The sequence below is a fragment of the Schistocerca serialis genome, chromosome 1, assembly GCF_023864345.2.
Source record: "Schistocerca serialis cubense isolate TAMUIC-IGC-003099 chromosome 1, iqSchSeri2.2, whole genome shotgun sequence".
NCBI classification, from domain to species: Eukaryota; Metazoa; Arthropoda; class Insecta; order Orthoptera; family Acrididae; genus Schistocerca; species Schistocerca serialis.
In genome coordinates, this window is record NC_064638.1 from 654336039 (window position 1) to 654361718 (window position 25680).

At 43.1% G+C, this 25680-nt stretch overlaps 1 protein-coding gene across 1 annotated transcript in view; it reads left to right on the forward strand.

Moving 5' to 3' along the window:
• Positions 1 to 289: 289 nt before the first annotated feature.
• LOC126479301 (proclotting enzyme-like) overlaps positions 290 to 25680 on the forward strand; it is an 86000-nt gene continuing 60609 nt past the window's right edge. The window contains exons 1-3 of the mRNA XM_050103773.1: positions 290 to 388; positions 15492 to 15547; positions 21361 to 21509. Coding sequence (XP_049959730.1) covers positions 337 to 388; positions 15492 to 15547; positions 21361 to 21509 — 257 coding nt within the window. The 5' untranslated portion in view covers positions 290 to 336. The remainder of the gene's footprint in view (positions 389 to 15491; positions 15548 to 21360; positions 21510 to 25680) is intronic.

A 25680-nucleotide genomic window follows, 5' to 3' on the forward strand; every position in this document is an offset into this window, starting at 1 on the left:
AAATAATTGAGGACGCAGGGTTAAGTGATACTCTTAGATTGGGACAGGAAGGAAAGTCGTGGCAGGCCGCATCAAACCAGTCAAAGCACTGAAGACACAAACACTTGTATAGATGGCGGTGGTAATATGTACGCTTACGTGCTCTTGGCTGTCATCGGCGTTTTAGACTTAATATGGTACGCAAAGAATTGCATTACAAGGGAATAAACGAGTCAAAGAATATAAGAACGGGGACGGTTTACTATAACAGAATGAAACAAAGAACTCCGCACTGTATGGCATTCTTTTACGAGCACAGAGGCGGCAGCGATAGCAGGGCGGAAGTCGCGAACTCAGATGAAGATGTGCCGCCGCGGGAATCGGTTGTGCCTGGCTTCGGTGCTGCTGGGTAAGTTTCACAAGTACTATGTGGAGGCTGCATTTTCCGTTCTGTCAATGATTATTGGATAAGTACGATACCTTATGTCATTATTCACAATTTCATTGGTGTGTACTGGTATTTGTTCCCTAAACCGTCTGAATTGGTTAGAACTGGAGAGATGCCAGTAGCTGCTCTCCGATGACGTGATTTACGGTTCGCAGCTCAGCTTACAGCAGTTGGTACGAACTGTAAGCAATTTTGACACCCCACATTGATTTGGATGGGCTGCAAAAACCATAGACTGGTTTTAGAACGAATATGTTTTTCTTTCGCAAATGCGGTCTATATTAGTCTGCTGTGCATGTAAGTAGTGGAAAAGTCTGTGCAGTTTCTGATTCTAATAGTTTCGTATAGAATTACAAATCGGGGCACAGTGTTTCCGATTGCTACTGCGACGCAAATATCTACCTCCAAGCACTCTGAGACTAATACTAAATCTGTGCTCCTCAGGTGCCGAATTCGTAGATTCTTTTGGGTGAGTTGTTGAATTGCCAACTTTTACCCTTGTTCCCTGTTATGGAATTTTCTCTGCATGCAGTCTATCATTAAACGGTGATGTTAGCATAAATGAATAGAACAAGGCGCTGCACTCTGGAACCGCGCGACCGCTTCGATCGCAGGTTCGAATACTGCCTCGGGCATGAATGTGTGTAATGTCCTTAGGTTGGTTAGGTTTAAGTAGTTCTGAGTTGTAGGGGACTGATGACCTTAGAAGTTAAGTCCCATAGTGCTCAGAGCCATTTGAGCCAACAGAACAAGGCAAAACTACCGGTATCAGTGTTGCTGATTTGATCACATTTTTCACGGGAATCGTTCTATAATTGGGCTGCTTGCGTTATGTCCGAGAAGTCCTCATAACCTAAGGTCGAAACAGTATAGAGTATATACCTAGTGCGGTTCATCATTATTCTTGTAGCGACGTTGAGGCACATAGGACATGATTATTTACCACAATGAGCTATCCAACACGGTAAGGTGCTGGCTTCGCTCACAGCGTTTCAATGGAAATGTTGATGTTGGTTAAAACCACGGCCAGTCCATCAAGAAACTCATGCTCCTAAACAGCGAAGTGTGTTGGAACTTCACACATGATCCATAATTCCCTTGTCTTACAAGGAGAGGCCACGACGTTGGGATCACACACTTACTTCAAACTTTCTACACCTTTTGTAGTGTTTTCCATGTCTGCATGACAAATACCATCCTGTATCATGTGATGTCGAGAGCTCATCCGACGAGTAATTGTACATTAATCTCGTGGCCTGGAATATTGTGACTTACTATATTAATAATTGTGAATACCATTTCTGACATGTCAATGGACGTTCGAACACTCACGCAAACGCCATTAATCGCTGCTTAGCAGTGTCACCCAGTCCGCTAACATCAGCCATCATTACAAAATTAAAAGACAGCAATACTGTAATAATACAATACAACCATGACAGAAATGATTTTCACCAGCTTCGATGCAGAGACATCAGCAGAACAAATACTTAATTCCGTAAGTGTACAGTCCAAAGGCGTACGGGAACTTTCGGGAGACCCTGTGCCCTCACATCACACTAACGTTTGCTGTGGGATGGATCTTCGTGGTTCAATAACTTCGTTAAAAAGAATCAGCTACTGGCACTTTTAACTACCACGACTTATTCGGCAACACGCTGCCATAATCAGGTGCTTTACAGTTACATATATGTTAATTTTTTTGCTATACATTCCTTTAAGTGCGGTGAGGTCTGTTTGCCGGTTGTGCCAGAGACTTGGTCTATCGAAAGTTGCCCCTGTCCAAAAATATTTCCGTGTCCACCAGTACGTGTGTTGTGCGTTTAAGTAATCTCAGCGATGTCATTAGTCACATTTTTGCTAAATATATCCTTGTTTGCCACACAGGGCACAAAGCGAACATGTTACCATATATTCACACTTTTGCTTGTAGTTGCTTATATTCCAGTGGTTCTTTGCTGCTGTGAGAAAACTTATTTCAGTTGCTAAGATAATGCACACACACAGCGGTGCTCACTAAAATAAATCAGAATTTCTCGATAGAGACAAATTTTGGAAAATAACCTCTCTGGCCTTCAGAGGAATCTATCAGTAAAAATTGATATACGTGTATTTTCAATTGTAAAGCATCTGATGATTGCAGCATGCTGCGGAAACGCGTCAGTCTCAGACCTCAATATATTCCACACAACATGGATAAATTTAAGTCAACTAAATTTTACTGCTCTTAAAATTCTAACCGAATTCTTTGCCTTTGAATCGAGAGATTGAATGTTAAAGTTTAGCTTCTCGTCGAATACACACCATTAGAGCACCTGCTCATTTCGGGAAAGACTGGAAATAGGAACTGATTGTGACTTTTGCAAAAGGCTCATCCCGGAATTCGAGTTAATTTGTTTAGGAAGATAACGGAAAATGTGAGGCCGGCTGTTCAAGCAGGACTCTGAAACACATTCTTCCTGAACCCGAGTCCAGACACTGCACCTATGCACAGTCCCGCTTGACGCATAAAATGCAAACAACACTGCAGTTAAAACACCACTAGTCTTGTTTAGAAGGAACAAGCTTTACTTAAGTGACACATGTACCTGTGCCAGTAAAAATCGTGGAGATAATGTGGATCGTATTGTATCTGTTTGATACAGTGGAGCTAACGCCTCCCCGCTATGCTCTCCACTATGAAGACGACTGTCGCCAGAGGAAATTGTTATCTCAGTCACTGGCATTCCTACCCAAGCCTGAGAGCAGTTTGTAACAGAATTTTTTTTTGCTGATTCCTTACTTCACGCATATTCCAGTCTGGTCTTCTTTTGCTGATTCATTTCTGAGACATTTACTGTATATGTTTATATATATGTGAACCGCTCGAAATTCGCACGGTTCGCACTACCTACGCCAGAATGATCTGTCTGCCGTAACTGTAATAAATTATATAAAATAAATAAAACAAAATAAAATAAAATTATAAAAAATAACTGTAATAAATTATATAAAAACCTACCTTGTAAATCTGCCTATTAGTGAAAACCATATCAGAATGTCTACAGTAGTTCCTGAGATCAGCCTTCATATACGAACAGAAAGATAAGCTTCACTGCTCTCTAGAGTTGCGGCAGCTCTTTATTTGACGGGTTTTCGCACCAGATAACTCCCCCTATGCAGTTGCCAGCTCATAGCTCCCGTCATTGCCACGAGATATCACTCCAAATGCTAATTAAATATGGAACATGTAACGACACATAATTGCATCAAAACCGCTACGGTAGTTCCCGAGACTAGCCTCCACATAGAGCTAGAAGAAACCGGTGACGGAAACATGTGTTTCAGTATTTTTGGAAATTCAACCCCTAATGGGTTTTAAATAGGGGATGAAATGTTTTATGAAAGAATTTTTAAAGTTAAATCAACGAAAATTTGAATTTGGCTTCTCGTTTGAATATAAAAACTATGTGTTTCGGAAATTTAACCCCTAAGTGAATGAAATAGAGCCTTACTGATTCACTGACTCATCGCAGCGCAGCCCAAACCGCTAAGGACAGAAACTTGAAATTTCGAGAAAATGTTGATCTTATATTGTAGGAATCGTTCAGTAAGGGATTGTTCGAAGTTCCATCCCTAAGGGTGTGAAGTAGGAGATTAAAGTTTTTTTAAAAATATGTCACTGTTAAGGTAATTTTGAAGGTAGAACTACGGAAATAGGTATTTAGTTTCCTGGTTAGAAATATATTTCATTGTATCAAAACGTTTTAAAGCTAAAACTATGAAAATGAAATTATGAAACGTGTGAGGCACGAAAGAACTCAAAAGGCAGGTTTAAAAAAGACATCTGACTCCAGCTTTAAAAATCGCTTTTTGGTCATAAGCACATTCGGAAAGACCGTGCTGCTGTGGCCTTAATTAACGTCAAAAGTTTAGAAGATGTTGCAGTTTGTGAGCAAGATTAAAATTCGATTGAAGAAAAAATAAATAAAATCTGTGGAGACGCTACAGTCTCCGCGAGCCTGCGTTAAATTGGTTTATAACATGTTTAGATTGCTTGCCGTTTCTAATTGATAGTTTAAAGTCTTATCCTGTAAGTATATTTTTTCTCAACAAACGTATCGAACCACTTTTCAAGATCGTACCACTGGAATTTGTGTAATTTCTTTTGATCATATGATTGGTGGTGAATGTTCCGGACAATTTCTGGTATCTGCCACAGCAACTGTATTAGCTGTGCCATTTTAGTGAACGATTTTAGGACGATTTGAGGATAAATAATTTAATTATCGTAGATTGTTTAGTTCTGTTGAGTGATCTTGCATAACGATAGCAAGAATCTGAAGTTACACTATGTGATCAAAAGTATCCGGACACCCCCCAAAAACATACGTTATTCATATTAGGTGCATTGTGCTGCCACGTACTGTCAGGTACTCCATATCAGCGACCTCAGTAGTCACTACACATCGTGAAAGAGTAGAATAGGGCTCTCCGTGGAAGTCACGGACTTCGAAAGTGGTCAGGTAATTGGATGTCACTTGTGTCATACGTCTGCACGCGAGATTTCCACACTCCTAAATATCCCTAGGTCCACTGTTTCCGCTGTGATAGTGAAGTGGAAACGTGAAGGGACACGTACAGCGCAAAGGGTACAGGCCGACCTGGTCTGTTGACTGACAGAGACCGCCGGCAGTTGGAGAGGGTCGTAATGTGTAATAGGCAGACATCTATCCAGACCACCACACAGGAATTCCAAACTGCATCAGGATCCACTGCAAGTACTGTGACAGTTAGGCGGGAAGTGAGAAAACTTGGATTTCATGGTCGAGCGGCTGCTCATAAGCCACACATCACGCCGGTAAATGCCAAACGACGCCACGCTTGGTGTAAGAGGCCTAAACAATGGACGTTGTGTGGAGTCACGAATCACGGTACACAATGTGGCGAACCGATGGCAGGGTGTGGGTATGGCGAATGTCCGTTGGACGTCATCTGTCAGCGTGTGTAGTGACAACAATTCGGAGGCGGTGGTGTCATAGTGTCGTCGTGTTTTTCATGAAGGGGGACTTGCACCCCTTGTTATTTTGCGTGGCACTGTCACACATAGGCCTACATTGATATTTTAAGCACCTTCTTGCTTCCCACTGTTGAAGAGCAATTCGGGGATGATGATTGCATCTTTCAACACGATCGAGCACTTGTTCATAATGCACGGCCTGTGGCACAGTGGTTACACGACAATAACATCCTTGTATTGGACTGGCTTGCGCAGAGTCCTGACCTGAATCCTATTTTTTGGGATGTTTTGGGACGCCGACGTCGTGCCAGGCCTCAGCGACCGACATCGATACCTCTCCTCAGTGCAGCACTCCGGGAGGAACGGGCTGCCCTTCCCCAAGAAACCTTCTAGCACCTGATTGAACGTAAGCCTGCGAGAGTGGAAGCTGTCATCAACGCTAAGGATAGGGAAACACCATACTGAATTCCAGCATTACCGATGGAGGGCGCCACGAACCTATAAGTCATTTTCAGGCAGGTGTCCGGATACTTTTGATCACATAGTGTATATGTAGTCAAGCAGCCTTTTGGTAAACGTTTGCCGCAGGTGTATTTGCTTTCTCTAGATCGACTATACTGCTTTTGACTGGCTATAACTATCGACACAATACTGTGATGGATGCACCCCTTTAAAAGTCGAACGGTGTGAGGATTCATAATGGCGTCTGGTATAGGGTGTCTATAGGTAGGGCGAAACTTATAGGAGTTACGGAGACAGCAGCGGCCATCTTGAAATCCAGCCATCTTCTATTTGGGTTAGTGTTTCCAATAGGAAGGCACATCATTTTAAACTGCTTCCTTCTCAGGAATACACATGTGGAATCGATTTTAAGATATTTTAATTTGCCTAGGGTTTATGACCTATTAAAGTTTAGGACATTTGTCAGATATGACCTCCATTGCGCTGGTCACCAATCGGAGTCTCTTTTGCCAGTCCTGCTGCACACGTCGCAGGATCCGTGGGTCAGCAGACGCACACACCTCCTCAGTTCGCCGGCAAGGATGGGCTACATTGTTGATTTTTACCTCATACACAGTTGACTTCAAATGGATTTCAAATGTCCCCACAGACAAAAATCAAGAGGTGTAAGTTCTAGTCACTGAACAACACTTGTAGTATGAAGTTTGGATTCATGTTACACTGATCCAGAGCTGATTCTGCAGACTGCATCCGCCGATCAGGGTCATTCTCCGTGACATGATGTAACAATTGTAAGCTGTACAGGTGCCATGTGTGTGTGTTCAACGCCCACAGGATTGGGGGCTGATCGACTCCGGTTATGACTGATAACCGACGCATACTGCGATGTGGAACTGCTATGTGGACTTTTCGCACACGATGCCACAATTGATGTTGCAGTCTCCTCGTCTGTGGCTGTCCCTGGACGCTCACTGCGTGGCTTGTCCACCACATAATCTGTGGCACGAAATTTGTCCAATAACTTGGATACTGTCATACGTGAAATGTCATTTCTCTAGGATGCCGGGCATTGAAGTCAGCAGCAGTCAGTCTGGTACTTCGTCCACCTCTCATTAACACAATTTCAGTGCCTTCATGTTGTGTATGTGCCACTGTGGATCACCTGCAACAATAAACAGAATTGATCACCGTGCAATTTCAAACTTTAACGTGACATAACTTCTACACGAATAAAGATATCTTAAAACAAATTCCACACGTGTATTCCTGAGAAAGAGGCAGTTCAAAGTGATGTGGCTTCACATTTGAAGCACGTAACCCAAATGCAAGATGACGGACTTCATCATGGCCGCATCTATCTTCATAGCTCCTATAAGTTGCGCCCATACCAGACTTTTGTCTAACCCTTTGTATACTTAGTAGGTACTATGACTCATTCTTCGATATGAGGCAGTTACCACTAAATAGTAACTCAGGGATAGTCCAGCACCAAAACACTCTTTTGAATAAACCATAATATGTAAGATCCTATGGTAAACGCGGGGACGTTAGCGGGATACTCATTCAACTTCAGTGAGAGACACTACAAGACATCACTTATCCCTCACGGAGAGATTTGCTATTGAAATTCCGATGACGCACATTCCAACAAGAATAGAGAAAAACATTACTTCCTCCCACATACACCTTTCTTAGTGAGAAAGCCCATAACATAGATGGATTCGAGCTCATATGGAGGTTTACCGAGCACCATCCGCGAATGGAAACCGAAAGGAAAGGAATGATAATTGCGCCCGAAGCATCCTATGCCACACAGTCCAAAATGGCTTGCGATGTAAAGACATACGGGGTGAGCGAGAAGTCCCCGAAACCCTAGTATCGAATGCTAATTTATTTGTTGTAGCGTAAGTACTTACTTACGTATAAAGTGTATATCGGTAAATTCCCCATCATACAGTATCATATTTCCATACGCCTGCATATTCTTCTCGACATATTTTTGGGCATGTCCGAAACTGGATATTTGTGGTAAGGTCTTATTGGGCCAAACTGCTGAGGTCATCGGTCCCTAGACTTACGCACTACTTAATCTAACTTACGCTAAGGACAACACACGCACCCATGCCCGAGGGAGGACTCGAACCTCCGACGGGGGGAGCCGCGCGGACCGTGACAAGACGCCTCAGACCGCGCGGCGGCATGCCCGAAGTTAAAGTGCGAGATATACCATCGACAGCATTGCGCAGTTCTTCGTTTGCGGCATAACGACGTGCAGGTAACGAGTTGTCTGGCGTGACGAGGCCAGGACTTCTTGGTGGACATTTCAAGGGAGCTAGTGTTGGTGATGAACCATGACATGTACACCGCCCAGGAAAGTTTTTATTTAGGAACTAAAGTACTACAAAAGCTTGGTGTCTTGCTGCATCCATATGCGTTCTGTGAGTTGTCCTCGGTATACTGATTTGCGAGGCACTTTTACGTGTCGACTTAATAGGAGATTGTTCAATCGAAGCAGAGACTCAGGCACATACTTCTTCTCATCTTTCCTTTCTTACAGTCCGCGACCTGTCTTTAAACAGTCGAAACCAAAAGTACGCCTTTTCAATCCAGAAGTGTTGCCTTTAGCTGTGAAGTCTTATTAAATCTCCCCTTGAATGATCATATAACGTGTCTCATTGTGTGCCATGCGTGTCGTTGTTCGTACACCCGCACGGTAGTCACTAAACGCTCCTCATTACTGTAACTATGACTGCTCGCATATCCCACAGCTATAGATTAAAACTCGACTGTGACTGCGAGAACTTGTAAACAGGAATTCCAACAATCGGTATGGAATAACTTAATTACCAATCTCCATAATAACAGGGGCACGGGGACTTCTCGCCCACCCAGTAGGTGTAAACTAAAATATAATGCTTCATTTCTAAAATATGGCGAAAGGTATACAGATTACAAGAGGAAACGAAATTTTATTATGTAAATGTAATCCCGATACAATATCTCGGTTAATGGTTCGGTAAAAGATCTACTACTTGAGTCAATTTGTATACGAGGTGTCGTAATCTAATAAATGAAAGTGTAGTTGAACCTACACTTCGTCATGCGTGTACTTTAGTCAAACGCAGATGACTCTCCCCATCTGCAGAACTGATCAAAACAGTTGAAGCTTCACTACGTTGCCATTTTCTCCAAATTCCTTTTTGTCAGATCCATTGCCCAGTCTATCGCGTAGATTTGCAGATTATCAACCACAGTAACAATAAAAATCAGTGCGAATGAAATAGCGGTCTGAAGGAATTTAATTCTTTACTCCGAGTGCAGAACAATGGCACTCGAGGGGATCTGAGGCTTGGAATACGTATTGGCCTCTCCAAGTAAGCGGGCAGGCAGAGTGAGGCGTGCGGCGCATGTCAGCAGCTCTTCCTGCGAGGATCTGCCACAGCTGGGGGCTCGCGGATGTCCCCAGATAGCGAGGCGTGTGTGTTGAGCCTCGCGCTGATTGCACCCACACCGGAAGTCTGTTCGCGGGCTCTGACCGCATTAAACATCTACACATCTAAAATATGGTCAGGGTAATAGCCAGCACCCTGCATCAACTGACGGGCGTTTGATGTCTATCGTTCTCACTATATTTTAGATGTGTAGATGGGCTAATGAGGCCAGAACCGTAAACAATAAGAATACGTGATCTATGCTGTGCTTTGGTCATTAAATTAAAACACAAAGTCAGAGTCAATGTTTCTCCTACAAAAAAATGCAATGCATACGAAGCGTGATCAAAAAATAACGGGATTTTTTTTTTTTTACAGAATCTTTCTTGTTCATCGTCATTAACTTTGTCCCCTTCAAAGCAATTCACTTCACATATAATACACTTGTGCCAACGCTTTTTTCAATACTGGAAGCACTTCTGGAACTCACTTTTAGTTATGGTATTCAGCTCCTTCAACGATTCCGTTTTCATCTCATCAGTGGTCGCAAAACGACGTCCTTTCATCATTCTCTTCAGGCTCTGGAATAGAAAGAAAGAGCAGGGAGCCATGTCTGGCGAATACGGTTGCTGGGCCAATATAACGGGTTTGTCTTTTTGCTAAAATATCACGAAAAAACATTCTGGTGTGAGCGGGCGTATTATCGTGATACGATTTCCATGAATGGTTTCTTCCTGCCTCGTGATGACTGGGTGTTGTGTGATGTCCTTAGGTTAGTTAGGTTTAAGTAGTTCTAAGTTCTAGGGGACTGATGACCATAGATGTTAAGTCCCGTAGTGCTCAGAGCCATTTGAACCATTTTTGTTTCTTCGAATTGCTTCACGCAAACAGCGCATAACCTGCAGGCAGTACTCCTTATTGACCGTACGGCCATGAGGTGTGGACTCATGATTCACTATCCCACTGTAACCGAATCAAACGGTGAGAACAACATTCACATGTGATCGAACTTGTCGATTTTTTTCGGTCTTGGCCTTCACGCAGTTTCCATTGGGACAATTGAGCCTTGGTTTCGACGTCATACCCGTATACCCATGTTTAGTCACCTGTTATAATCTTCTTTAGAAGTTCTGGGTCGTTGCTGACTTCTTTCAACAATTCCTGAGTGATTTCTATGGGACGTCTTTTTTGGTCCAGATTCAACAACTTCGGAACAAATTTTGCTGCTACATGTATCATGCCCAAAACATTCAAAAAAATTGCTTGGCATAAGCCAAAGATATGTTGACATCGTGAGCAATGTCTCTGATGGCGATTTGACGGTTTTACGGAACAATTTTCTTTACTTCTTCCGTATTGTGGTCAGTAATTGATGTGTTAACGGCGTAGGGCGGTCTTAGTCTTCAATGCCTTCTCGACCTTCTTTGAAACGTTTACACTAACCGTAAACTCTTGTCCTACTCATAGTAGATTCGCCAAAACTCACTGTCAACGTTTCGAATGAGGTGCTGCGCTTTATTCCATTAAAAAAATTAATGTAAATTGCTTAATTCATCTTTTTCGAAAGTAAAATATTCGTGGAGCACTCAAAAACACTTACAACCTTTAAGACGATAAACTAGATATTAAAAACAGCTGAAAATGTAGACAGACATCAGACATGTACCAATAAGATAAAAAAATTGAAAATCGAATTTATAAAGCCAGCGAAATTAAAAAATTCTCGTTACTTTTCGATCACACCTCGTACAGTTTCTGAAGCGAAAGTCTTTTGAAAGTGAAATTTTATTTTCCCAAGAAGGTTCTAACAGTCAGCGAAGTCAACCACTATAAATTATCAGGACTGACGGTAAATGTAAAGTAGCACGTTCAAGATCTCGTGCAGACACTGAATTCTGCTATCTTCACGTTAAGAATGATCTGCACTGTCCCTCAGACTGAAATACAAGACTAGTTTACTTTGCTTACTTTTATTGTATTATCTCGTACGGTATTATATTTTTATCACGAAACTAGGGAGAGAGAGACACGCATACGATACGGAAGTGAGATTGCCAATCATTAAAACAAACGAATTTTTCATAGCGGCGAGATCTTTTCACGAAATTTCAATTCTTTGTCCTCCGAATATGAAAAAAAATTATGACATTTTTTTTTTTTTTTGGTTGGACATCCACAACTGTTCAGTAATGTGTTCATGGTAAACAAATCCGCCACAGTAGGAAAATGCTTTTATTGACCGAAGTCTTCCACGACAGAAGTCGCTATACACTGCCACGGTTTCGGGGTCTTAGCTGCATCATGATGTGTATTTGAAATCTGGCAGAAGTTGGACGTCACGTCCACAACCACACAAGCCGCGCGAGATTAGCCGAGCGGTCTAAGGCGCTGCAGTTATGGACTGTGCTACTGGTCACGGCGGAGGTTCGAGTCCTCCCTCGGGCATGGGTGTGTGTGTTTGTCCTTAGGACCATTTAGGTGAAGTAGTGTGTAAGCGTAGGGACTGATAACCCTAGCAGTTAAGTCCCATAAGATTTCACACACATTTGAACATTTTTTTTAACCACACAACTAGTGGGCAAACATCTATGAAAGTCAGCGTACGGTAGATATTTGCCTATTACTTGTTGTATTAGTAGCTGCAGTAATAGTAGTAGTAAGTAGAAGTAGTAGTAGTAGTACATAGTTGCTTGAGCATGGGCGTGACTACTGTCGTGTAAAGGCTTTGGTCAATAACAGCATCTTACAACTGTGACAGATTTTACTTGCATGTCCGGATGAAAAGGCGTTGTTGACGATAGACAGCCGTCCGAAATTACTTCGAAATGAATTTGCTGAATGCGAGTAACTTGGCTTCAGCTGTGTTAGGTCTAGACGTACTACTTAATGTTGACGTATGAAAATTTGTGCCGACCGGGAACGCGAACACAGATTTCCCGCTCATCGCGAGCGGACGCCTTAATCATTATGCTATCCTTACACGCCTCCCGGACCCATCCAAACTTCCATGTCTCACACTGTCTACATCCCTTTAGCATAGTCTCGCTCATTCATCACAAAATTCTCTCAGCTATGCTCTGTATTCCCGCAAAAGTGATAATGAGACAATGAGGAATCGAGACCCACGATGTTATCGTCTATAGCAAAATAGTTAAGGCGATAAGCGAGAAAGACGGGTTCGAGTCCCGGTCCGGCACAAATTTTCATAGGTCACCAGTAGGTAGTACTTCTATAGTGTCTACCTAATACAGCTGAAACCAAGTATTCGCGTTCAGAGAATTTATTTCGAAGTGTGGCGGATTTGTTTGTCATGATCATGAAAATATTTTGTTGACTCCCACCTACATAGGTGGGAATAAACGTCGCAATAAAAGAAATTGAGTGGAAAGATCTGGAGTATTTTTTCCATTTGCTGTTCGAGAAATATGAAAGTGCCAAGTAATTGAGTGTGGACTGCAGAGTTGTCATACAGATGTAGATATTTTGGAGCAGCTCTGTGCACTACCAAAGAATATTATCAGCCGAAGAAACGGCCGCCAGAATGATCTGCATGTAGTTTACTATTCAAGTGTCTGGGAATTCTGACTCAGCATCCTAGTACATACAGGGTGATTCCTGTTAACTTTTGAAAACCTCCGAAGCGACGTAAATGATGCTGAGACACTTAATTTAATATAGAGACACATGGTTTCCCGAATTTCGGGAAATACCGGAAAAGTAGATGACAAATGTTGAACAACACGTGAAGTCACCAGATGACGTACCTCGCCGCACGTGGAGCGGCTGAGTCTATCGGTCTGCCGCACGTGATCATCCCAACCCAAGTCAAGTATTCACGTCGATGTGGCTCCAGACCTAAACGTGCGACTTTAGCTGGGGCTTAGAATTCGAGTCTTGCGTCTGGCAGTCAGCAATTTTTTCATTGCATTAGGCAATTACGTGTTTTCATTGCGGTAGGGATTATTATTTACCGAACTCGCTGTCTCCGCTGGCTTATTGTGAAGTACAGTAAAACAAAAGCCTACCATTGATTTACAAATACATGGGTATAAGCCTCCGAATTCCATCATTACCACCAGTAAATGACCTATGTTTTCTTTATTAAATAAAGTCTGTAAACAAAAAAAAGGGACAAAAGGAAAGAAACACAAAATAAGAACAACTTTTATTTGGTTACAGCGAGGATAGCAATTTTGTTACTTCTACGTTTACAATAGATAACATCTACAAAGGTTTTCGAAATTGGCGCCGTTTGCTCGCATGCAAGTACTGTATCGCTCAATCATCCCTTCACGCCCAAGCCCAACCGCTGCACGCGCGGTGAGGTACGTCATATGATGACGCCACATGTTCAACATTTCTCATCAGTTTTTGGGGTATTTCCCGGCATTTGCGACCCTTTGTCTCTTATATTGAATTACTTGTCTCAACAACATCTACATCGCTTCGGGGCTTTTTAAACGCTGATAAGGATCACCTTGCATATTCCTTGGTGGAATCGGTTGTTGTCAATATTATGTCATTCAAAAGAAACTACAACATTCATTCAGTGAAAAAATGATGGGTAAACGATATACAGTTGGATAACACTTCCTAAAAGCATTGTACAGCAAGATGTGCACTATACAGCAGGTTTCATTTTCACTAACTTACCAGAAGAACTGAAAAAATTGAATGATAAAAATCAAGTATTCATATCCAAGTTGGCTTCACAGCAGTTGAGAATTTTTCTCTGTAACTTATTATTTATTCATATTTATTATTTACTCATATTCGTATACTCTCTCAATTTTTTTCATGTCTTCTGATTCTTCAGTTACTTGGTTAACAAATTTTCTTATCAGCATTCTGTAAACTATGCACTGACATGTTCCTTGAACACGTAGTTCTGGTTGACATTTTCCCGCGGAACCCGATACATAAATAAATACAAAAAATATCACACCACCGCCGTTCTGTATGCAAATCACAGTCTCGTGTGCTACCTGGATTCCATTCATCTTGAATCTCTTTTGTCAAGTAACATTGGTTCGTCAGAACTGCAGCTGATGGAATGGTGGAGCCAATAAAATTTCTTCAAAAATGGTTCAAATGGCTCTGAGCACTATGGGACTTAACATCTGTAGTCATCAGTCCCCTAGAACTTAGATCTACTTAAACCTAACTAACCTAAGGACATCAGACACATCCATGCCCGAGGCAGGATTCAAACCTGCGACCGTAGCGGTCACGCGGTTCCAGACTGAAGCGTCTAGAACCGCACGGCCACACCGGCCGGCTTAAAATTTCTACATACTTTTTATCAATATTAGTAAATATGTAGGAGATATCGCTACACAACTTTTTAAGAATTGTAACTCGATCTGCAGACTGCTTGAGAAATGTGAGCAATTTGTGGTAGTTTTTTTTAGGAAAGTAATGTTTATCAAATCAGTCTTCTCATTGATAACTTGGTTAGGAACAATATTTTTTGTGTGTGGGCATCTATCTCTTGGAATCTTAATGCTTCACTTAACTGCTAGGTGTAAGATATTCCTGTTTGTAAGTGAGTGATGTTATTCAACAATATGAGTTGCGAATTCATGTTTGTTTAGTTTATCGAGACGTAAAGCGTCATTGGGTTCTGTCTATCTTGTCTCAAAGCTTACACCTGTCTGAATAAAGTAGAACACTTTTTAGTTATATTTGATATTGTGTATTCCAGATTTTCTGTGGGGAGCATAGACAAGATTTGCATCATGAATAGCTGTTTGACTGAAGTTTATTAGTAACAGAAAAACTGCTTTTAACGTTATTCTAGAAAACTAGGTTTAATATTTTGTACGAAATGGGGTCTGTATATAGAATACTACATAATATAGCGCGGTCTACGCTAGGGTATGAGTTGTGGGCCAGTGGCCATTGGAGGAGAGCTTTACTTTGTGCATTCGTGGTTTTTCTTTTTATTGTGTTGTAGTTATTGTTACCGGAAAGAAAGCGCTGTTTTTTAGGGCACTTCGCATTAACAAGGTGAGTGTGTTTTCGAACACTTTTTTCTCTCTATTTTGGTTGCCCTGTGAGTTTTAACAATGTTTTATAAGATTCATCTGTCACTTTTTGTATCATTTCATAAATGGTTAGTAATGGTCATTATTATTAAACCAAACTTCCCTTTTCTTTTCTCATGTTCCAGTATTTGCGCTGGTGCCAGTCGCTTCTCCACAAGAGAAGAATGACACGAAAACACTGGTAAGGTTCAGCTATAAATATTGACATACTTACTCTAGAATCATCGCCTGTTAGTAAGAGCTACTGAGCTTGTGAAGAGCTTCAGTTTGTAGTATGCTTTTCACACGACGTAGGCCCTATATTAGTTTCTGGCGGCATGGGCACAATTTTGGTAGCTTAAAAATACACAGATGATAGAAATGGCTGGGGCGTCTAGTGACAAACACTTCAGGGCAAATATAAATAATTTTGTTCCCCACTTGTTTTTCCTTTCTTCTGAGTTGTAGTTATTGATGTAGGTTTTATATCAGTTTTGTCTGAAATATGTTGACAGTAGTCATGAGATTGCGTTAAAATCACCCAGTCGAGTCCGTTTTCAGTGGGCAACTTACAGGGGTGGACAGTAATACGAAAAAGCAGTGAGAAATGCATGCATGAACATAAACGCAGATACTAGTTAAGCCTGTAGATTGCACTGTTGTATTAGACCATGAACAGGACCTACGTTGCAAGTATCATTCGTGGTTAGAACAGCGTTCCGGGTTGTTGTGAGCGCATTATGTCAGAGCTCAGTGCATTCGAACGTAAATTGTTGGTACTCATATGCTAGGCAGCAGAAGTGTTTCAGATCTTCATATCGAAGATCTGTACCGCATACACGGAAAGAGGAAAAACATCATCCACTACGTCACACGAAAGAGACTAGCATTTAAGAGGATTACGGCGAAAAATAAGACGACAACAGCTGCAAAAGTCAAAAGGCACTGCAGAACTGAATGACGTACTCGAGATTCCTGTCAGCACCAAATGAACACGAAGGGATCGCCATAAGCTGGGAACTGCACGAGAAACTGGAATTCCAAAACCAGTCACCAACGCTACAAATCTCCGTAACAGAAAAACATGCTACCGAAGCCATAGAACTGGACTACGGAGCAGCAGAAGAATGTCATTTGGTCGGATGCTTGTTGTCTCACACTGTTGCCAACCTCTGGCCGAGTTTAGTCCCAAGAGTGAAACATGGTAGGAGTTCGGTGGTATTCCTGATATTCCATGGGCCCCATGATTACTGTTGAAGGTCACATTATTGCCAAGGATTACGTAACAGTTTTGGCTGATCTGGCTCATCCCAAAGTACAATGTCTGTTTCTCAGTAGTGCTGCTGTGTTCCAAGGCGACAGGGTCCCTGTTCATGCAGGTCACATCGTCCATGACTGGTTTTGTGAGGACGAGGATTAATTGTCACGTAGCCCCCGGTCACCACAGTCATATGATCTCAGTATGACTGAGCCTTTGTGGTCTACGTTGAAGAGAAGAATGCTCTGTCGCTGCCCACCTTCATCATCTTTACCTGAACTTGTCACTATTTTGCAGGAAGAAAGAATAATATTCGCTTGAAAACCACACAACACCTGTATTTATCCATTCCGAGACGACTGGAAACTGTTTTGGATGCAAACAAATTTCCTATGCCGTATTTGGCATGGTAATATGTTGTGCTTTGGCGTTTCCATATTTTTGTCCATCCCTTGTATATTTCAAGTGCTCGTTCGTGCCAATATCGCGTTGTAGGTCAGTCATGTCTGTTGTATTCATTTAGAGAAAGACACCAAAGAGGAGCTCCATGTTCTTTTGTCTTTCTCTTGGCGAATGGAATTTTATTTTAAACCAGCTACGGTCGGGATATGGGTGTATCTGTATTACAGAGTAATATATACTGCCAGAAAAAAATTAGTACATCCTTTTACAGGCTTCCAATTCACTCAGGATTTGTTGTTGTAACAGTGCATATGGAGTATGCGAAATGATTACATTTACAGATAAATAGCGCAAGCGGTTCTGAGGTACCAGGTACCGACCCATGCTGAAACACCCAAATAGTATGCGGTGTAGTCTCCACAGGCGGCAGTGCACGGGCTGACTTTGGCATGCAAGTGATCGTACAGATGGAGAATACTGTCCTGGTGTCGTTATGTCACCCCTGCCCGACCTTTTTACGTATTTCTGTAAGAGTTTTGCTTGACGAGTTGTACGAGTCACTTCTCGTCCCATCATATCCCACATGTGCCCAATTGGAGACAAGTTTGGAGATGACTTCTGAAATTTTCCCGGCGTATTTCTTCTTCTAGTGATTTTCGCGTTTGCAGCCGGATCCCGTCAACACTCTGCCACGATATTTCGGCCCAGAGACGTCCGGCCATCCGCATGTGTGTAGACGAAGTACTGAAGAAACCTGATGCAGTCATGGTATTTATAGCGAATTCCGCGCATGGGAATCGTACTGGCGGTTTACGGCGCATGCGTTAGGAGGTGACATACGCGAGGCATCCAAGTTCTGTGTGCTGCCCTCAGTGGTGAAGTAAGAACAGACTAATCATTGAGTATGGACTGAGCATGTCGATTCCGTTGTGAGTGCATAATTTTAATAACTGAATTCCAATTTTTATCCAGCTGAAAGCCGTTATCAGGATTCATTAAATTGTCAGTAAGACGTATTTCCACGCACGGATTCTTTAATTACAAAGTCCCAGAAGCTGGAAATCGGTGCTAAAATTTTTTGGTATTGTTGTATTCCACTGAACGTCCCACGGAAATGCAATGTTCTGCCACTGCTGATTATAAAGGTTGCCGCAGACGGGTGTGTCGTCTGTGTTCTACACAGAGCACACTCACAGGGAATTTTATAAACACCCGCCTTCCTCAATTGTAAATCGTCTTTAACGGATCCGACTAAGGCCCTACTCTTTGCTAGTGGACGGAAGATGACACTAATATTATTCTTCCTAAGTAATTTGCCTGTTTTAGAAGACACGTTCCCGGCATACGGAAGGAACGCAGTTGATTTATAGTCGTCATGTCTCCTCAGAGAGCTGCTTCTTTTTATTATAATTGTACATGGCCCTCCGTATTTGAAGCGAAGTATAAACATTCTCTTTAAAAACCTTCCCCAGGCGCACCAATTCTTCGTGAAGGCTATCAGCATTCGATACTACAAGCGCCCGATGAATTAAAGTACTAAGAACAGCGGCGGTTTGTGCAGGGTGATAGCAACTGTCGCCTGAAGATGTAGATCTGTTTGTGTGTGTTTTCTGTACACCGAATGTCACTAAAATCCACCATTCTTACGGCGTACTAACAAGTCTAGAAAGGGTAAAGTCCCATCTTTCTCAGTCTCTATAGTAAACTTGATGTTCTCATGTAAAGAATTTAAATGACAAAGGAATTTTTCCAGTTCTTGTCTGCCATGAGGCCATACAACGAAAGTATCATCTACGTAACGCCAGGAAACCGTAGGCTTTAAGGCCGCAGACTCAAGAGCTTTCTCCTAGAGATCTTCCATAAAAGGACTGGCCACCACAGGCTCTTCAGTACTTCGTCTACTCACCTGATGATGGCCAGACATCTCTGGGTCGAAATACCGTGGCAGAATGTTGATGGGATCCGGCTGCAATCCCGAAAATTACTGGAAGAAGTCTGGTGATCGTGCTAGCCAGGGCAGTTGCTGCACGTCTTGCACAGCACGTTGAGTTTCACGGGCAGCGTGTGGGCGAGCATTATCCTGCTGGAACAACGCATCACCTTCCTGTTGCAAGAATGGCACAAGAACGAGCCTAACAACGTTCTGCACGTACCGAGCGCTGGTTAGTGTCCCCTCCTGAAACTCCAGATGTGAACGAGAGTTGTAGCTTATCGCGCCCCAGACCATAAAGCCTGGGATGGGATCACTATGTCTCGGACGAATGCACTCTAAGAGACAGCTCTCACCAGCTCTACGTTGTACGCGCAAACTGCCATCACTTGCTTGCATGCAGAATCTGCTAGGTATGTCACTGCGCTATCTGTTGGCGGACGATGATGAAACCATTATCAGAACATCTATTATACATATGCCGTCATCAGATAAAAATCGATGTCGTCTTTCCAGGTTTAATAATTTTTTTCGGCAGTGTATATTGGTTCAGATTAATGAGTGGTAGTCTCGCACAATGTACAGTGTTTTCTATGTATATTTTAGAGTTCTGCTTCATTCTGCAAAGCTGAAGAGGGTAGATTTCCCTTATTTGGTAGATTATTTTTGATTCTGTATATCACAACCGAATTTACATTCACTTTTCAGTTATAAGCGTGTAGAAATTATAGTACACTACTGGCCATTAAAATTGCTACACCACGAACATGACGTGCTACAGACGCGAAATTTAACCGACAGGAAGAAGATGCTGTGATATGCAAATGATTAGCTTTTCAGAGCATTCACACAAGGTTGGCGCCGGTGGCGACACCTACAACGTGCTGAAATGAGAAAAGTTTCCAGCCGATTTCTCATACACAAACAGCAGATAACCGGCGTTGCCTGGTGAAACGTTGTTGTGATGCCTCGTGTAAGGAGGAGAAATGCGTACCATCACGTTTCCGACTTTGATGAAGGTCGGATTGTAGCCTATCGCGACTGCGGTTTATCGTATCGCGACATTGCTGCTGGCGTTGGTCGGATCCAATGACTGTTAGCAGAATATGGAATCAGTGGGTTGAGGAGGGTAATACGGAACACCGTGCTGGATCCCAACGGCCTCGTATCACTAACAGTCGAGATGACAGGCACCTTATCCGCATGGCTGTAACGGATCGTGCAGCCACGTCTCGATCTCTGAGCCAACAGATGAGGACGTTTGCAAGACAACAACCATCTGCACGAACAGTTCGACGACGTTTGCAGCAGCATGGACATCAGCTCGGAGACCATGGCTGCGGTTACCCTTGACGCTGCATCACAGACAGGAACGCCTGCGATGGTGTACTCAACGATGAACCTGGGTGCACGAATGGCAAAACGTCATTTTTTTCGGATGAATCCAGGTTCTGTTTACAGCATCATGATGGTCGCATCCGTGTTTGGCAACATCGCGGTGAACGCACGCTAGAATCGTGTATTCGTCATCGCCATAGTTGCGTATCACCGGGTGTGATAGTATGTGGTGCTGTTGGTTACACGTGTCGGTCACCTCTTGTTCGCATTGACAGCACTTTGAACAGATGACGTTACATTTCAGATGTGTTACGACCCATGGCTCTACCTTTCATTCGATCCCTGCGGAAACCTACATTTGAGCAGGATAATGCACGACCGCATGTTGCAGGTCCTGTACTGGCCTTTCTGAATACAGAAAATGTTCGACTGCTGCCCTGGCCAGCACGTTCTCCAGATCTCTCACCAATTGAAAACGTCTGGTCAACGGTGGCCGAGCAACTGGCTCGTCACAATACGCCAGTCACTACTCTTGATGAACTGTGGTATCGTGTTGAAGCTGCATGGGGAGCTGTACCTGTACACGCCATCCAAGCTCTGTTTGACTCAATTCTCAGGCGTATCAAGGCTGTTATTACGGCCAGAGGTGGTTGTTCTGGGTACTGATTTCTCAGGATCTGCGCACCCAAATGGCGTGAAAATGTAATCACATGTCAGTTCCAGCATAATACATTTGTCCAATGAATACCCGTTTATCATCTGCATTTCTTCTTGGTGTAGCAATTTTAATGGGCAATAGTGTAGTATACTTCGTAAAACCAGTCTAATATTGCTATACGAACTACGCATAATTTATAAACTGTGGTATCGTGGGGTTGGGAAACATTACCTGCTAGCAGGAGAGCTACGCGTACTGTATACACAGCATCACTGCTGTGTGTTGATGAACACAACTGGTTGCATGGTAAGCTGTCGAAGCTAGTACTCACGTCCGAAAAGAGGTAAGTGCAGGGAAATGCAGCCTAGTTTATTGTAGATTCAGACGAGAGAGCACATTCTTGGTGTTAGTGTCCCACGTGTGCGCCAGGTGTCGCAGCCAGAGGACAAGGCGTACCAGCGCTGCCTGACGGCGTCCGGACAGGAGGGCCACTGCCGCTCGCTGCAGTACTGCCTGCCGTCCGACTTCCGCAGGACCTTCACCAGGCTGCTCGACTCCATGTGCATCATCAACAGGGCGTGAGTCCACACTGCTTGCTCGTCAGCCAGTTACACGATCTGTCACCCTAGTGAGACGTAGCATACACTGGCGAGCCGAGACATTATGACTACCTGCTTAATAGAATGTTGGTCAAACTTTAAAACGCAAAACGGAAGCAGGTCTGCGTGCCACGGATTCGAAAAGTCTTTGGTAGGTTACCAGGGTGTGTGGTACTAGATGTCTGCAAACAGTTCATGTAATTCTTGTACTTAACGGATCGGTGGTTTGTTGGCGTCCCAGAAACGTTCCATCGGTTTCAGATCAAGAAAATTCGGTGACGAAGACGTCAACTGTAGTTAACTATCATGCACCTCAAACCACAGCAACACGATTCAGACTTTGCGACGCAGACAGTTATCCTGCTGGAAGATGCCGTCGCCATCGGGGGAGACAAGCATGAAGAGATGCAAATGATTCAAATGGCTCTGAGCACTATGGGACTTAACTTCTGAGGTCATCAGTACCCTAGAAATTAGAACTACTTAAGCCTAACTAACCTACGGACATCACACACATCCATGCCCCAGGCAGAATTCGAACCTCCGTCCGTAGCGGTCGCGCGGTTCCAGACTGTAGCGCCTAGAACCGCTAGACCACCCCGGCCGACGAAGAGATGCAGATCATCCGCAGTAACGTTAAGTAGGCACATTGTTTTCGATTACTGCCAAGTGTCCCATGTGAGGCCAGGTGAATGTCCTTAGCATAATGCCGCCCCCACCGACCAGCGTTCTTGGCGCGGTGCACGTTTCGAGCAGCCGTTCCCATGGGTGACAGCACTTCCACACACGACCGTCGAACTGGTGCAACAAGAAATGTGAGTTATGATATTAGAAGACCCGTTTGCACTGATTCACGATCCAGTTTCGATAATCCCCTGCTGTCTGCAACCGCAATTGATAATTCGTTAGGCCAGCATGGGAACATGTAAGGGTCATTGGCTGCGGAGCGCCAAGCTCAACAATTTGCGATGAACCCTGTGCTCCGAAATATTTGTGCCTGCACCAGCATTCTACTCTGTCGTGAGATATGCCACAGATGGTCGCCTGTCCTACTTTACAGAGCGGACAACACTCCGACTTCCATGTTTCGAGATGAGGTGTGGATCTTGAACGCCTTGTACCTAATCGTGGTTTCACCGTGATTAAATCATTTCTCGTATATGATCACGACTTAGGACGCTCACAGCCGATCGGCTTGACATTTCAGAGATGCAATGTCCTAGGTGGCGGGCTGTAAAAAATTGTCCTTTGTCAGTGTCGCTTGTGCCACTGGATCTCCTCATCTGCATTTCGTATCTCCACTTATATTCAGGGTGATTATCATTAAACTCTCGCTATTTGAGCCACTGTAGACAAAAAACTATTTACCATATGGGTACCTAAGTTTATAAGGATGAAGTTCAGATTGTGCACTGCACGATTTGGGTTGTTAGTCGTGTTAGTGCCATGACTTGCCGTCAGGGGCGGTTGCATAGCGACGCTGGGTTGAATCACAAGCATCAGTGTGCATTACATTTGCAGACAGTCAACATAGGTTTGAACAAGGTGAACAAGGCTTCACTCTAAGCTTGTTTTATCAAAACAGAATCAGTAGTGTTGTTGCTCTTCGCGAGTGTCGACACTACAGGAATACGAAAAGATCGTCTTTCTGCAACGGGCTTCATAATCATAATTGGGAAGTTCCAATTAACTGGTGATTTGGGAATTGCTCTTGGAAGAGGCCGACATCAGCTGCGCCACAAATTGCTGAAGAAGTTACTGCTGCCACGGCTCGGAATGCTACAGGCAATGAGCGGTCTTCAAGCCGTGCACGAGCTGTGTTACGACAGCTGAACATTCCATGGTCCATGCTCCCAGGCTGTCGTGATGTAGATACTTGTGACACTGAACGATGTTTGTAACCTGGAACGTAAACATGGCACACAGTTGACAAATGTCACCCTCTGACAAGGAAATTAAAATGTTTTCCTTTCAATACCTGAGTCGTTCTTTTTCTTCCGCATGGCCTTGTAAATGTTTCCACGGGGTTTCATTGTCCTACGATCACTCGTTTTTCATGGGTGCCCTCTCAAGTAGCGAAAGTTTAATGGCGACCACCCTGTAATCTCCTTACCACGTCACTTGTACTGAATGTCATCAGGCAGAATTCTGTCTCGTGATGTGCAGTGGTCATAACGTTTTGGCTCACCTGTGTGACACTGTTGCTGTATCGGTCAGCAAACTTGTCTCTTGACAGCTTTCTTTGCACTGCAACGCAACTGCCGCATCGCACATCATCGACGATCACCTACGAACCATCCAAAAAAGGCCACAATAGACTAAAACTACTATTCGTACAAACATGCTAGCTGTGTCGTACGATCATTGTACATGCCTAAAGGAAGCTCATCCATCACATTCTCATCTATACTAACCTTGTATGGATCTCCGCTCCCACCTAAGTTTAACCACTCCCTCCAAATCCAACGTAATACACTCTACCTCGATTTACATATCATATTAGCCTTTCCATCCGTCTTTCATACTAGATGGTAAAGTCACATATCCAACACATAACCAACGAATGGGTAACTTTTTACGAGTCTGTGCGTAGAATGTCAGCAGTCTGAGTGTGGTAGGGACGCTATAAATATCTGAAAACGGAAGTCAAATGGAAAGAAGATAAGGATTTGTATTCAGACGAATGTAATGTAATATCAGCAACAACAGCAAATGGTTTAAAGAGAGTAGGATTCGTTATGGATAGGAAGGTAGGTCAGAGAGCAAGAAACTTTAACCAATTTGGTGATATAATTATTATCGTCACAGTTGACAGCAAACCAATGCCAACACTAATAATTCAGCTATACACGCCGTCGTCACAAGCAGAAAATGAAGAGATAGGGAGAGTATATGAGTATACTTAACTGGTTGTTCAGTGTGTAATGGGAGATGGAAGCTAATAACTATGGGGGGATTGGAACGCCGTGGAAGGGTGAGGAACCGAATACGTTGTTATGGGAAAATATGGGCTTGACAACAGGACTGAGAGAGGAGAAAGACTAACTGAGTTCTGCAATGAATTTCAGCCGTTAATAGCGAATACACACTCCAAAAATCACAAGTGGAGGAGTGATACTTGAAAAAGGCCTAAATACAAGCGAAGATCCCAATTGGATTACATCTTGGTCAAGCAAATATCTGATATCAGATACTAGATTGAAAGACATACCCATGAGAAGAAGTAGATCCAGGCCACAGTTTAGTAATGATGAAGAGCAGGCTGAAGTTGAAGAGACTCGCCCTACACAATCAACGTGAAAAGAATTCGAATACTGAAGTACTGAGAAATGATGGTGTGGATTTGAAGTTCTCTATGGTACTGTACGGTACCTCAATTGATAGACGAAAATAGGAACTACAAAGATGCTCATGGAAACAGAGGAATACAGCAATGTAAGTCACTTAGAATTGAAATAAATAATAAGCGTATGGAAGCTAAGGTTAAACGGTTACAGGAAAAATGTGAAGAAATAGAAAAGTCGTCGGAAGCACCGATTTACAGACAGAAGAGTCAAAATCCCTTATTGAAATTAAAAGCAAACATGTTCACAAAGTGCACGAGGAATTTTGCTGTCGGACGCCGAGGCGGGAGCGGATAGGTGGGAAGAGTGCACTGAAGACCGTTACGAAGGAGCGAGGGAGAGGAACATCTGGTGACGTGACAGAAGAGAAAATCGAAGTCAGTATGGAAGGCGCGAGATCCAGTATTAGAGTCAGGGAGTAACTGAGCTTCGGAAGTGTTTTGATTAAATAAGGCCGAAAGCATAGATAAAATTCCAGCGGAATTTCTAAAATAATTATGGAAATCAACTACCAAATGACTAATATAGTTCATTTGTAGAACATACGAGTCTCCAGACGTACACCAAACATGCGGAAAAATACCTTCCCCACCGACCCAGAAGATAGCTAGGACAGATAAGTGCGAGAACTATCGCACAATCAGCTGAACACAGTGATTCCAAGAAGCTGTCAAGAATAATATACAGAAGAATAGAAAAGAAAACATTGGGTCTGTTAGACGACGATCAGTTTGGCTTTCGGAAAGGTAAAGGCACCAGAGAGGCTGTTCTGAGGTTGCGATGATAATCGAAGCACGACTTAAGAA